This window comes from Phyllostomus discolor, chromosome 11 (genome assembly GCF_004126475.2).
Source record: "Phyllostomus discolor isolate MPI-MPIP mPhyDis1 chromosome 11, mPhyDis1.pri.v3, whole genome shotgun sequence".
NCBI classification, from domain to species: Eukaryota; Metazoa; Chordata; class Mammalia; order Chiroptera; family Phyllostomidae; genus Phyllostomus; species Phyllostomus discolor.
The window spans coordinates 69,618,947-69,632,798 of record NC_040913.2 but is presented as its reverse complement, the minus strand read 5'-3'; the positions used below and the strand labels follow the sequence as shown (position 1 = coordinate 69,632,798).

Sequence of the window (13,852 nt, the reverse complement as noted above, 5' to 3'; positions counted from 1 at the left end):
CTGTTGAGTTATTGAAACCTGCCTTACAAGTAAAAAAATATCACATCCTGCCTGGAGTCTGAGCTGTAGATGGACATCCCTGTCCCCCACTGCCCTTGCTCTGTCTGCCCCTCCTGGGTATCATCATCAGATTTCCTCTTCACAGCAGAAGTTGTGCGTCTCAAGTAACTGCAAAGCCAGTATTGTGCCGGCTCTTCCCTCCCAACTAGATTCTGAACCCCTTAATGTGGGGGATCATGTCCTTATGTCCTTCCCAGAACCTGGCAGACAACTGGGTGCTTAATAAACATGTCGAACTGTCAGATGTGCTGAATGTGCTCCTGTCCTCTTCAGTGCTCCCCACTCCTTCCTGGAGGCTGCCTCTGACCTTAATTGGAGCCTAGATCCGAGAACCCACGTGCTCTCTGCCCAGAGGGCACTCCTCCCTATAGAATTTAGGTTTCTAAGCCTCTATACCAGAGAAGTTTCCCTTCTCAAACTTCATCAGCATCAGCATCAGCATCAGCATCACCTGGAGAGCTTGTTAAAGCAGGATCACCCCCAAAGTTTCTGATTAAGTAGGTCTGAGGTGGGACCCCAACCTTGCATTTCTGACAAGTTTGGATGCTGCTGGTCCAAGCAATGCAATTTGAGAACCACTGTTCTAGACTGTATCGATGATCTCATAGTTCTTTGCATCGAAAGCCAGATTCTTATGATCGTAGTTCTGCTCACATAGCCAGGCCTCCTTTACATTACCTGAGGGGCATCTGCCCGGCCCCGGCCCTCCACCATGGGCCTGTGCTCTGGGAGTCAGACTGTGGGTCAGGTGCACACAATAATCATCTTTCTCAGCATAGGATATTTTGAAATAAGTGTTTTTTTAGGCTTAATGAAAACTTACTCCCCGTTCCACTCTCTCAGCGTCTGCGCTTCGATATCTTCATGAAAACAGAATCATCCATCGGGATCTCAAGCCAGAAAACATCGTCCTGCAGCAAGGAGAGCAGAGGGTGAGTGACCCTCCTGGGGCTGGAGGGTCCTGGGGACCGGCTTGGGGAAGCTGCTCTGGTGGGGAAGAAACAAGCCTTGCATGTTTGTTTATGTCCGCATTCCCTTGAGGTTATATTTGCTTTGATTCTCTGGGAATGCTTTTTGATTTGAAGCAAAATTTGGCAAAAAGCTCTTGCTTTCAAATTGAGGCAAGTTTGAATGGATCACATTGTTAATTGGCCAAGTTGCAGGAATCTGATAAGGAAAAGAGTGTTTTTCCCCTCCCCGGCTCTAACCCCAGTCTTTGGGATTAGCACTTCTTAGAAAAAGACTTTTTTGTTTTCTGTTTGTTTGAAAGCGTCCACTTTTGATGCTAATTTGGAAACCAGCTCTAAGTTGGTTCTGGATGTGGTTGAGAAGAGGCATTGGGAGCTGCCCACGGAGCGGGGTCCAGCCTGCAGTTTCCCCAGAGCTCTTGGTGGCCCTGTTCAGTGGCCCTGCTGTGCAGGTGTGGCAGTAGCCTCCCCATGGGGCTTGGTGCTGTGCTCTTTCACGGCCTTGTTTATTTCGCTGGGGGTGATGAGCAGGGCAGGGCTCAGCCGAGAGGAATGTAGTTGCCCAAGCGGGGTCACTTAATCTCTCTGATGCAGCTTCCGTCAGCATTCTAGGCTGACCCACCACGGTCACGTGCTCACCTTTGTTTCAGTTCACCCTCCTTCTTGCCATTGGTTCTAAGAGTTGAGAACGAAAGGTATTTACTTCTGAGAAGGGACCGGCTTGGTCTTTCACATCCTGAAGTCCAAGTTGAGGGCAATGTTGAGGGCCGGTGGTCTGTTAATGTTGGCCTTCCTCTGGTGATGGGTCACAGAGCAAGGAAGGACATATCCCCTTTTTTTCCCAGCGTTTTTACAGCATATGTTTGTTTCCTTTTGCCCTAAATTTACCATGTTGAAGATGTTCTACTGTGTATTTGATGGTTCTTACGAAGTTAGGATTTAGTAACATCTCGGATAAGAAATATCCCCTGCTCTGTCAGCAAAAAATCAGAATCTGTATAGGAGGACAATGAGTACTCACAATCCTCAACTTTTTTCTCCTCTTCCCCTTTTTTTTCAGTTAATACACAAAATTATTGACCTAGGATATGCCAAGGAACTGGATCAGGGCAGTCTCTGTACTTCCTTTGTGGGGACCCTGCAGTACCTGGTAAGAAACAGGATTTACATGCTTGCTGATCAGTTTCTCTCCGGTGGCCATGTATATGGGCTCCTCTGTATCCTTGCCTCCCAGCACCTAAGTCTTTCCAGCTCTGGATGTTTCCTAGATGTGCAGGAACTGTTGTAGGAGGTCAGAGCCATAATCTGGCCAAGTCAGCACTTTGCCGGCAGAGGCCCGGTAGAAGGGTTATGGTCGTCGTCTCTGATGTCAGAGGGGCTCTGCTGCTGTGTCCTCACACAGATCCAGTAACACCTATGCTTCAGGGTTTTGACTGACGATAAAGAATTTAAATTAGATCCGTACTGCTCTGTAGAGGCCACAGTTTCCATGAGGTGTCTCAGGGGCCATTGAGGAGAAGCTGATAGTTCTGAGCTCCCACCCTTTCTTTATAGTATTTGGTCTGAATATTGTGGTTCTATTTGAGTCGTTCATTCATTCAAGAAGTAGTGATCCAGGGTAGCCTCTGGGCCAGGCACTGTGCTAGGAGCTGGTGAGGCATTGGGAAAGAAGACAAGCATTTCCCTGACCCTTAGGAGCTTAGAGTTTAGCAAGAAAGTAGGCATTACCCTAAAATTTATACCAGTAACTCAGAAGTTATGGTTGTGATAAGTGCTGCAAAGGAGAAGTGCAGGGTGTGACAAGAATATATATTAGGAAGACCTAGCCTAGAGTGGGACCTGAAGGATGAGTAGGTGAAAAGGGGCTGGAGGTGGGAGGAGGAAGAGGAAATCCTGGGCAAAGGGATAGTACACTGGGAGACCAGAAAGTATGGCTGGGACCTAGAGAAGAAGGAAGAGAGTATCTTGAGTTGAAACTGGAGAGAGAGGTAGAAGACAGATGATTCAGGGCCTTTTTGGCTGGGTTCAAGATTTTAGACTTTCTCCTAAAACCCCTGGAGAGACATCAAAGGGTTTTAAGTTAGAGAGGGATCAGGTTCACCTTTTGAAAAGCTCACTCTTGATAGGGTGGGAAAATGAATTTCACTGAACAAGAGTAAAATTATGGGCAAGTAGTAAGGGGACACTGTGATCAGAAGTTCAGAGCTGATGGTGGCAGTGAGGACATAGAAACAGTTTCAGCCATCCCTACCAAAAGACGTAGCAAGACTTGGAAACACAGTAGATTGCTTATGGATGATAACAACCACTAAAATGGTGACTGAATAAAGGAGCCTGCAGTTTAAAAGACAAAAATTTTTTAAAAAAGTTGAAAGCCATTAGATTTGATGAGCTTAAATATCCCATTTAGTTCTTATATTTTAAAAAAAAAGGAAACTTTTTGAAGTCTCTCTGAGTGCATTTATACTTCCTACTGATCCCACCAACTAGGGGATGGGTTCCATCAGTTTATCACCCTCTCTAGGGGATAGAGGTTCAGAGTGGTAACTCACGGGGCGCTAGGATTCGGGCACCTGGGTCCATATGATGCAGTTACATAGGTCCTGCGGAGTGTCCTCTGGGATCCTCATCGACTCCGCAGCAGTTCAGTGGAGGGGGCACCCCATGCTCTGACCAGGATGCTCAGTGAGATCGTTCACTTGCAGGAGCCAAACTTCTGTGCATAACTGGACACAGAGGTTGACTTGACCATACCCCCATTCTTCCTCTTGGTTTGGACTCCTTGGCCCTTCCATAGTGTCACATCTCCAGCCAAACTATGCACAGTCCTGTCCCCATGCCTTTGCTTGTGATGGTCCTTTCTGGAATGTCTCCTCTCAGACACTCATGTTCAGGGAGCCTTCTTCCAAGCCTGGGTGTGGTCCCACCTGTGCTTTGAAGCTTTCCTTGGTCACCCCAGCTCTCTCTACTTGGGCAGCAGTCATGCTTCTGGCTTCTTTCTTGCCTGATTGTAACTATTGCATTTCATTGCACACCACATATCATAAACCACATCAATTTCGGAGATTTGGTTAGCATTAATGTGTGTGTTATGCATTTGGTGTGTACAGCTCAGTATCATCTTTCTCTGTTGTGTGTAGTCTATCTTCCCGTCTTTACACAGTGCCCAAGAGAAGGGTATATGATGTACTCTGATCTACCTAAAAGTACCCTTAGGGGTTCTTGAGTCAGCATCAGGAGTCAATGCGGTACAGAAAAATCTAGATAACACCACCTAAACACGGTCACCTCCTCACCCCTGGACATGCCAGTATCTTCTGGATGGAGCTGGGAGAAGTGTGGGGTGTGATTAGAAGGGCTGGTTGCCTCCTCTCGCGGGGGCTCAGGTGTGTTTCCACCTGCGTCGTTGCAGGCCCCAGAACTGCTGGAGCAGCAAAAGTATACAGTGACCGTCGACTACTGGAGCTTTGGCACCTTGGCTTTCGAGTGCATCACAGGCTTCCGGCCTTTCCTCCCCAACTGGCAGCCTGTGCAGTGGTGAGTGAGAGACCACGGCCCTGGGACAGGGGCCAGGAGAGTCTCCTGAAGCAGTGTGTCCCTCTGTCTTTGTCGTGTCACTTTACCTGTTTCCATCTCCCTGGGTGCTCCCAGGCTCAGCCTGAGACATCTGTGATCTGTCTCCAGAGAGAAAGTCCTGTCGGGGTCCAGCCTGTGGGCAGTTCAAGCTCTGAAAACCTAGGAAAGTAGGGCAGTTGTTAAGTATTAGCATCTTTAAATATGATATGATATAAATGACATTCGCCCTACATTCAGTAGCAGCAAGTCAGCACATTCACAGACTGTTGTGCAAATGTGTGTGCTTACCCTGAAAAATCTGTGTCTTAGTAAACAGATAAAGGTGTGTGCACAAGACAAATGAGAAATAGTTGTATGAAAATTTACTGTTGACAAATTTTACTACACCTGAATATAATTTTTTTTTATATTAAAAGTATAAGAAAGTGGCTTAAAATGTGAGCCAAATAAGTTACAAAGAAAGATTTTCTAGTAAAAAACCAAAGGGTACAATTAAGTTTTTAAAATTACTCTATATTCTCTGACTCTCTTGATTTAAAAAATGTGTTGACCATTATATATTTATAAAAGTTAATTATTACTGACATGCATAATTTAAAAATTAACATTCTCCTAATTAGGTTTCATTCAGAATTGTTCCTTGAAAGGCCACACCCTAATTTGAACAATGCTACTGTCGCTCAAATTTCTTTTTTAATTTTCAGTTTTTAGTTTTTGGAGCAGTCATAAATTCCCAAGGTTCAAACTGCAAAAAGTGTGAGAGAGTACACAGTGACAAGTCACCTTGACTAGTTTCCCAGCCACCTGGTTTCACACACATACAAGCACGTCGGCATGTGTTTGTGTGTTTGTTCATGAATGTGTTTCTCCCTCTCTTTTACATCAGAGGTGGCGTAGTAAGAACTCTGCCCTATACGTGCTTCTAAGGCAGTTTAAGACCATGAGCATTTCCTTCCCTCCTCAGACACAACCACTGCGAACACTTTTGTGTGTCCCCGGGCTCTTCGTGTGTGCTAGACTCCCCCCAAAACACAAATAAGTCACGTACTCCCATAGAACCTGCTTTGCAAACTTATTATTGAAAATGCTTCATGTTGTCCCGTATTATTTGTGATGTCTGTTTGCTATTCTACAGAGTGCCCAATGCTGTAGCTCATTTAACTCACCCTCCATTGTTAGAAATGTGGGTGGTTTACAATTTTTACTTTGTGAAATAACACCAAGAATAACATCCTGGTAGGGAAGTCCTTATATAGGCACAGTCACTTTTCCCTTGGAGGTAAGTCCTAGAAATGGAAACAACAGAACAAAGATAGTGCACGTTTTCAAAGGTTTTTGATGTGTATTAACAAAATGCTTCACAGAAAGGTTGCATTAGTACCATTTCCTCCAGGAGCACACAAAGCTGTCCCTTTCACCACGCCATTGCCAGCACTGGCCGTTGTCATTTCTCTACCTTTCTGGAACTAGTAAAAACAGAAGTTTTTTAAAAGCAGGTATTTACGTCACGAGAATATTTATTTATGAGAATAAGATGTAGCCTTTGAAATCTGTTCCAGAGAGTGGCGTTACGCGATGGCAGCCCATTTCCATCAACCTTTACGCACCAGGTGTAGGAAGTGCAAAGATGAAGGAGGCCAGGGCCCTGCTCTTGGTGAGGAGTCTGGTGAAATGGCAAAGAATGCCCTCCTGTGGTGGCCTGTTTTAAAACAAGCAATGCTTGTTGATCTGCATAGGTTCTGAATATTGAGGAATTAGCTGGTTAATTTATAGTTACACTTTATACTGTAGCTATTATTAAGAAAACTTTATCTGTACAGCTGCAGTATTTTTAAATAATGAAGTAGTTACTGCATTTCTTCAGTTCAAATGTCGACCTTTTCAATTATTATAACAAAATGAGGTAAAATCCATTAGAATTGGAAGAGCAAGTGCTATCTGAAAGTACATTCCTAAAGGCTCGACATCTTCATAGCAAGTCTGTTGTCTGCAGAATTGGCTTCCTAGAACTCTCCTCATCGGGGCTGGAAGGCCAGGTGACCACTTTCAAATGGATTTCTCTGATGCCCAGTAAGGAGCTGTGTAGTGACCTAGTATGTAAGACGTGCCCGTCTTATCTGGTCTGTAATGCCTCAGACAACGCTTCTAAAATTTCACTTTCATCTCAGATGGCAGGTGGATAGTAATTTTAGGACAAATGTAATTTCAGCTTTCTCATAGGATTATAAAGCTAATTTGCAACACATTTTAGGACCTAAGCAACGAGCATTTTATTTATTATGTCCTTTTATTTTTATAATTTTCCATTGACAGATTAAATTTTCTATTAGACGATCATCCTCCCACTTGAATGTACTGACAAGGTCTTGGTGCACCTGACGTACAGCGGTCAGTTTCAGCCAGAGCTGTGGCCCACTGGCCTCTGCCGTCCGCCAGCTCCTCTGGGTTTCCTGTGTGCCCCAGATCGGCCAGTTCGCCCCTTACTGATGATATGTGTTCAGATACTTTTATTTGAATTTCCTAGGTGTTTTTGGAAAGGAAAGCTTCAGACATTCAAACAGGGTAGAAAGAACACCAGACTTTGGATTTGAGTCCCCAGTTCTTCCACTCTCTGGTTGTATGACCTCGGGCAAATCTCCTGATCCCTGTTTCCCTACCAATGATAATGGACTGAAAACAATGTCTACCACATGGGGTTATCATGGTAAAGGAGGTGCTTGTTCATTGTCAAAGTACTTGGTTATTTGTGAGGCCTAATTCAAATTACTGTCCTTTTCACCAAGAAGATTTTAAACCAGTTGGATTTAAAATTTCTTTCCTTTAAATACCATTTCAGATGCATCAATAAATTCTCTCAGTCAGGAAATGTAAACGCGCACTTACCCCTAGAAGTAATGTTTAGCCGTATGCAGTTAGAGGGACGTGCCTGTGCTGTGCACGTTTCCTGTGCGTGTGAAACGTGCAGTAATCGCGCTTTGGAAGGACGACATTAATGGCTCCAGGTGTGCAGGCAGCACTGACCGTTCTTGAACTCTCCGAGCAGCCTTCCTACCGGGGTGCACACGCACTGCCGTTAGCTGAAAAGGTAGAATAGTGACCTGGGCGTGTCCCGTACAGTTGTAAAGCGACATACTACAAATGTAAAACGGCTCTCAGCCGTGAGGTGACTGCAGGGCTGTCATGAACGAGAACTCGTGTCTGCAGGCATTCCAAAGTCCGGCAGAAGAGTGAGATGGACATCGTGGTGTTTGAAGACTTGAATGGAGCAGTGAAATTTTCAAGCTCTTTACCCTACCCCAATAATCTTAACAGGTAAGGTACAGTGGCATTTTTCTTCAACAAATTTTTTCCTCTTTTTGAAATAGATGTCTGAGGTGACACCTGATAGCTTTTAGATAGGTAATCTGGATATCATCCTGTAACTAAGAACTAGGCATAATCCACCTCAGTGTTAAACTTAGAATGGATTCCCACTCCTTGCCCCATCTAGAAATGATCTTTTCTAAATTCCCTAACAATGTCTCTGTACCTTCTATTACCCTCAGTAGCTTTGATCTTGTGTTACATTTGGTTTTGCATTGAGTTGCTCTCCTATTCAACTGTAAGTCTTTTAAAGGTAGGGAATTAAACTTTTTTCTCTTTGCACTCCTCATATAGCCTACTAATACTGTGTCATAGCCAACAAATTAACCGTTGTAATTTGAACAGCATTATAATCTCATCCTAGAGCCAGAATATGAAGAGTAATAGAACAAAAGAAAGCTACCAGGCAGTCACATTATCCATGAGTACCATGGATAATAACTACCATGAGTATTTAGAGAATAGGGAGATGTATTGTATAGATTAGAGCTAATGTGGAATGACTTTGGGTGAGCTACAGCTTTATGGAAGGATCTGGAAAGATATGCAGGACATGGTGAGATAAAGAGAAAGTTAAAAGGGGAAAGGCTGGGGGGAGCAAAGACACGTGTAGGGAATCAGCCAGTAGCTGTGGTGGCCTCGCAAAGGGCTTTCTTGGAGGGCCGGTGAGAGGCCAGCTGCAACCTCATAGGAGGCAGGCTGTGGGGGGCCTGCAGGGCCAAGGGAAGGCGTATGAGCCCACCAAAGGCCTTTGAGGGAGGTGATTAAAAAAATAAACTAATGTGCAGTAGGGGGTCCAGATTGTGCGTGGAGACCATCTGGAGGTCAGGCATGCCCGTGAAGTGTATTTAAAAGCGTGGGCAGTTGGAGACCAGCCTGTTGACCCTGTGGTCAACACCTCCTGTGGAGGAATCCCTGATTTGAGGGGATGTTTTAGCAAGTCAGGAGAGGTGATAAGCACCTGAGTAATTAATTTGGTTGGAAATATTCCCTTTTTCTCTCAGATTAATTGATTTTCAGTGATCATTTATTGGCTGCCATCTGTGTGTATAATGGTGGAATGCATGTGAGGTATGTGCTTTTCAGTCCTCACATTAAGGCCACCTGAAATTCGAGTTAGAGGTGTCACCTCCTACACTGTGCTCCTCTTCTCAGCGTCCTGGCACAGCGACTGGAGAAGTGGCTGCAGCTGATGCTGATGTGGCACCCCCGACAAAGGGGCACTGATCCCGTGCACGGGCCCAATGGCTGCTTCAAGGCCCTGGATAGCATATTAAACCTAAAGGTGAGCACGGAGGCAACAGGTCAGGTCCCACGGGACACGGCAGTTCTTATGAGGAAGAAATGCTCCTGAAAAAACAGGTCATGAGCTGTCTGACCAGTGGGGAAATTTTGGCTGTTCCGAGAGTATCTCTGCATAAGTTAGAGGATAGAACCCCTGTGCTGACGGACATAGGCTGTAAGTTTGTAGCTATGGACAAATACAAATATTAAAGACTGGAGTATATATACCATGGCACTCGGGCTCCCGTCCTCAAGCTAGGGAGCTCTCCTTTGTGTGGCTGGGAAGTGTTGGGAGTAGCAGAGGATCCAGGCAAAGAGATGGGCATCTTAGAGTTGGGATTTTCCAGTAACATCTGGGTTGTGTTGCAGCTGGTTCATATCTTGAACATGGTCACAGGCACCATTCACACCTATCCAGTGTCAGAGGACGAGAGTCTACAGAGCTTAAAGACCAGAATCCAGCAGGACACAGGAATCCCCGAGGAGGACCAGGAGCTGCTGCAAGAAGCAGGTCTGGCGTTGATCCCCGACAAGCCTGCCACTCAGTGTATTTCAGACAGCAAGGTGAGCCCCTGGCTTCTTGTGGAACGCCCAGTTTTTCCCTGACTTTGTCAGTGGGGGAAATAATCACGGGTTCAGATTTTAGCTCTGCTTTATCATTTCTGTTCATCACACAGATACCTGCCTGGTTTTTTAAAATGGGAATGGGAGGTCCCCTGTGTGACCTAATGGGAGACACCAGTCATTCCACACTTGACTTGTTACTTTCCAGACCACTTAGAGTACCTTTATTTCCCCTTTGTCGTCAAAGTGATGCTTCATTCTTCCAAGTCAAACAAAACTATTCACGATGCACCCCTTGTGTACAAAAATGCTGACAATCACAGTAATGAAAGACATGGTCCCTGCCCCGCCCCCCACCCCCTGCCCCCTGCCAGCTGTTAAAGTTAGCATGTAAGAAACAATTCTTGGAGAGGAAAGGAGATAGAAAATATCTAAGTTGCATCCAAAAGACAATCATAGAATAAAATAGAATGTGATAAGTTGTAAATAAGGTGTACATTGGGATAAACAAGTAAGGAACAGGAAAAGGAAGTAGGGGCAAGACAAGTGCCTAGTACTTGCTGGCTGAAGATGATGCTGTTGGTAAACAGAGGGAAACACTCCGAGGTCTCTTCGTTATTACATGGAAAAAGGAGGGGTTTGGTCCGCAGGATCTCATTTTGCTCATGTCGCTTTGCAGCTGAATGAGGGCCGCACCCTGGATATGGACCTCGTCTTTCTCTTTGACAACAGTAAAGTCACCTACGAGACCCAGATCTCTCCACGGCCCCAACCCGAAAGCGTCAGCTGTATCCGTAAGAACATCATTTCTTTTTTAAAATAATCACGTATAATACTCAGAACCTGGTAGGAGAGAGAGACATGGGCCAGGGGATGGGCGCCTACCACGGAGGGCAGCTTGCCCTGTCCTCGGGGCAGCCTTCTTCTTTGCTAGGGGCATGTGAGGAGTAGCACAGCCGAAAAGGAGTATATTCCAACCTCCTAGCTAGAGCTTTAGACTGAGGACAGAGACTGCTGTCTGCAAGCCACTGACCTTGAGTCAGATGGCCATTTTATTTACTTTTGAGTTTATTTATATTTTAATAATTAATACATACATATGATACAAAAAAATCAAAAGGTACAAGAGGATATACAGTGAAAAATAAGCCATCCTCCCTCCCCAGTTTCCCAGTCTCTTCCAGAGAAACTGCTGCTGTCAAGTTCTTGGGTGTACCTTCCAGGGGTATTCCACATGTGCATTTATAAGTTATATATATTCACTTCGTTACCCCCTGAAAAAATGGTAGCATGCCATGTGTACTGTTCTGTACCTGCCTTTTTCACTTACTATATTTTGGAGATTTTTTCCCCCTTTTGGTGCATATAGAGCTGCCTATTAACTGCCTCTGTAGCATTACATTGTTGTTTGTTAGATGGACATTTTAACGCTTCTCCAAGTCCTGTTCTCACACACACTCACCCCCGCATGCAGAATAAACAGATCAGAGATCCAAAGGCTTAGAGATCTCCAGGCTTATTGCTTATTTAGTCGTCTTCCAGTACTGCTGACTGAAGCTGCATTTTTAGAAAGCTTCATATGACCTTAAATATTGTGAGCATAGAGTATCTATTAAAAATATATGAGCCACCCTGGCTGGTGTGGCTCAGTGCGTTGAGCGTTGGTCTGTGAACTGAAAAGTCACCGTTTGATTCCCAATCAGGGCACATGCCCAGGTTGTGAGCCAGGTCCCCGGTTGGGGGTGTGTGAGAGGGCAACTGATCCCATGTATCTTTTGCACATCAATGTTTCTCTCCTCTTTCTCCCTCCCTCCTCCTCTCTCTAAAAGTAAGTAAGTAAAATATTTTTTAAAAATTACAGGGTTCAACACAAATAACACCCCTTTTTTATTATAAAATCTTCTATTACAAAATCATGAGCATGTAATTCTGTAACAGAAGAATATCACACTCAGTCACACCATAATGACATTTTAAGTGGAATGGTCAAATTAAAACTATATATTATTACACCCATATTATTACCCCACCAACCGCACTCAAGCAGGTATTACTTCTGCAAGACTCTATATGAGTCTGTGTATATATGACTGTCTCCTCATGATTCACAAATTGTTTCTTCAGATCAAAGCAGCAGCTGTTTATTCACTAGTACATACTTTCATGCACACTGGTACAAAAATGTGTTATGAGGCAGTAACGAGACATAGCACCCCAAAGAGTTATATAATAGCATAGTAGTTATGTAACTTCTAAAATTGTAAAAGCCAGCGATGTCGCAAGGCAGGATGTGGTTAATCGTAGGGCGTTATTCTCTGACAATTGTATATGTCTCTGTTCCAGTTCAAGAGCCCAAGAGGAACCTGTCTTTCTTCCAGCTGCGGAAAGTATGGGGCCAGGTTTGGCACAGCATCCAAACCCTGAAGGAGGACTGTAACCGGCTGCAGCAGGGACAGCGAGCTGCCATGTATTGTGCCAGGCGGTTTGGGGCTTATTTAAAATTGCTTGGTGGCTTTGGCCACAGGGTGGTGGTGGAGGCAAGGGCCCAGAAGCAACGGTTAGGAGAGACAAGAGGGAGACACTGGTTTGGGTGGGCAGGACGTGGCCAGCAGGGCTGGAGGGAGGCAGGCCCTTTCAGACCAGGCAGGCTGAGTGACGTGGGCACATGGAGCAAAAGTGTGAACTGAGGGCTGGGCTGACTGACGTGGGGGCGGAATTTGGAATGTGGAGGAGCTCATTGCAGTCTGGGTCAGCATCCCTCCCCTGCTGCCATGCCAGGGACTGGCTGCCTCTTCCTCGGGTTCTGACTGGTGCGGGTTATGGGCCCTTTGTGTAGTAGTCTGCCTGATTCCCACTTTGGTGCAGGACCTCATGCATTGCTGAGGACCAGGAAGTTGTCTTTATGGTTTGAACTGGCCACTCTTATAATAATTATAGCAGGGATCTGCCTTGGCATTTGAGGCTGTTTTGTTATTATTGTACAGGAAATGGTACTTGGATCCCAAAGACACCCCAAGGCTCTGTTTCTTGTGGTCCCCGCAGGATGAATCTCCTGCGGAATAACAGCTGCCTCTCCAAGATGAAGAATTCCATGGCCTCCATGTCTCAGCAGCTCAAGGCCAAGTTGGATTTCTTTAAGACCAGCATCCAGATTGACCTGGAGAAGTATAGTGAGCAAACTGAGTTTGGGATCAGTGAGTGTACTCTTTTCAATGAGTTTGGAGAGACCATTTCATTCTTATTTTCTGTTCCTGAGGTTTCTTTTATCCCTTTATAATTGAGTTGCTTGTTTCTGTTTTGGTTTTGTGGTGTCTTTGTTTTGTTTTTCATTTTTTTCCCCCTACATTTTTTTTTTCCAGCATCAGATAAACTGCTGCTGGCCTGGAGGGAAATGGAACAGGCCGTGGAGCTCTGTGGGCGGGTAGGACACTCATTTTAGGATTTTACCCTTACTGAAGAGGATGAGGCTTTTTTCCTACCGTTTTCCACTTTCTCTTCAACACTAGGCCTATCTTGTAGGGGAAAACTCAAGTTTTCTTCGCCGTGCTCTTTGACTTTTACTAGAACTTGTTGGAAAGAGACTGGGAGAGTAAAAGGGGCCACTGAAAGGGACCACACTGTGGCAGGTCTGGGAGCTACCCAGATGGACAGAGCCAGTCCAGATTTGAATGAGGAGCAAAGTGTGAATTGTTTTTGGGGGGAAGCCTGGACCTCTTCCCGTTAGGAAGGGCCTCGGATGAATGATCAATACTCCATCTTGTCAAAGGTTTTTGCCTAATTTTGCTGGGACACTAAATCCACAGGGGAGAAAAGGTCCAGTCAGAGAGTCTTAGGACAGTGTAACTCAAGTGCCACTGGAAAATGTGGATTAGGAAGGTGGAGAGGTGTTATTTAGTGAACCTCACACAGATTGAAGACCTTGGGCTCTGAGGGTTTTTCTTGGGCTTTTCTACCATTTTCTCCTGTGAACTTGGGCAAGGACCTTTGCCTCTGTGTTTTAGTGTTTGCTTCTGAAAATCAGTACTAAATGCATACTT

The 13,852-nt window shown here is 45.1% G+C and overlaps 1 protein-coding gene across 3 annotated transcripts in view; it reads left to right on the top strand.

Annotated features, from left to right (window-relative positions):
• Positions 1-13,852, top strand: part of IKBKB (inhibitor of nuclear factor kappa B kinase subunit beta) — a 50,600-nt gene that overhangs the window by 25,462 nt on the left and 11,286 nt on the right. For 2 of the 3 annotated variants that reach the window (XM_028526393.2, XM_036011553.1), the window contains 10 exons: positions 904-992; positions 2,089-2,178; positions 4,441-4,565; positions 7,809-7,916; positions 9,123-9,252; positions 9,621-9,815; positions 10,495-10,609; positions 12,159-12,282; positions 12,858-13,009; positions 13,175-13,236. In XM_028526393.2, coding sequence (XP_028382194.1) covers positions 904-992; positions 2,089-2,178; positions 4,441-4,565; positions 7,809-7,916; positions 9,123-9,252; positions 9,621-9,815; positions 10,495-10,609; positions 12,159-12,282; positions 12,858-13,009; positions 13,175-13,236 — 1,190 coding nt within the window. The remainder of the gene's footprint in view (positions 1-903; positions 993-2,088; positions 2,179-4,440; positions 4,566-7,808; positions 7,917-9,122; positions 9,253-9,620; positions 9,816-10,494; positions 10,610-12,158; positions 12,283-12,857; positions 13,010-13,174; positions 13,237-13,852) is intronic. The other variant, XM_036011552.1, reaches the window with a different exon arrangement.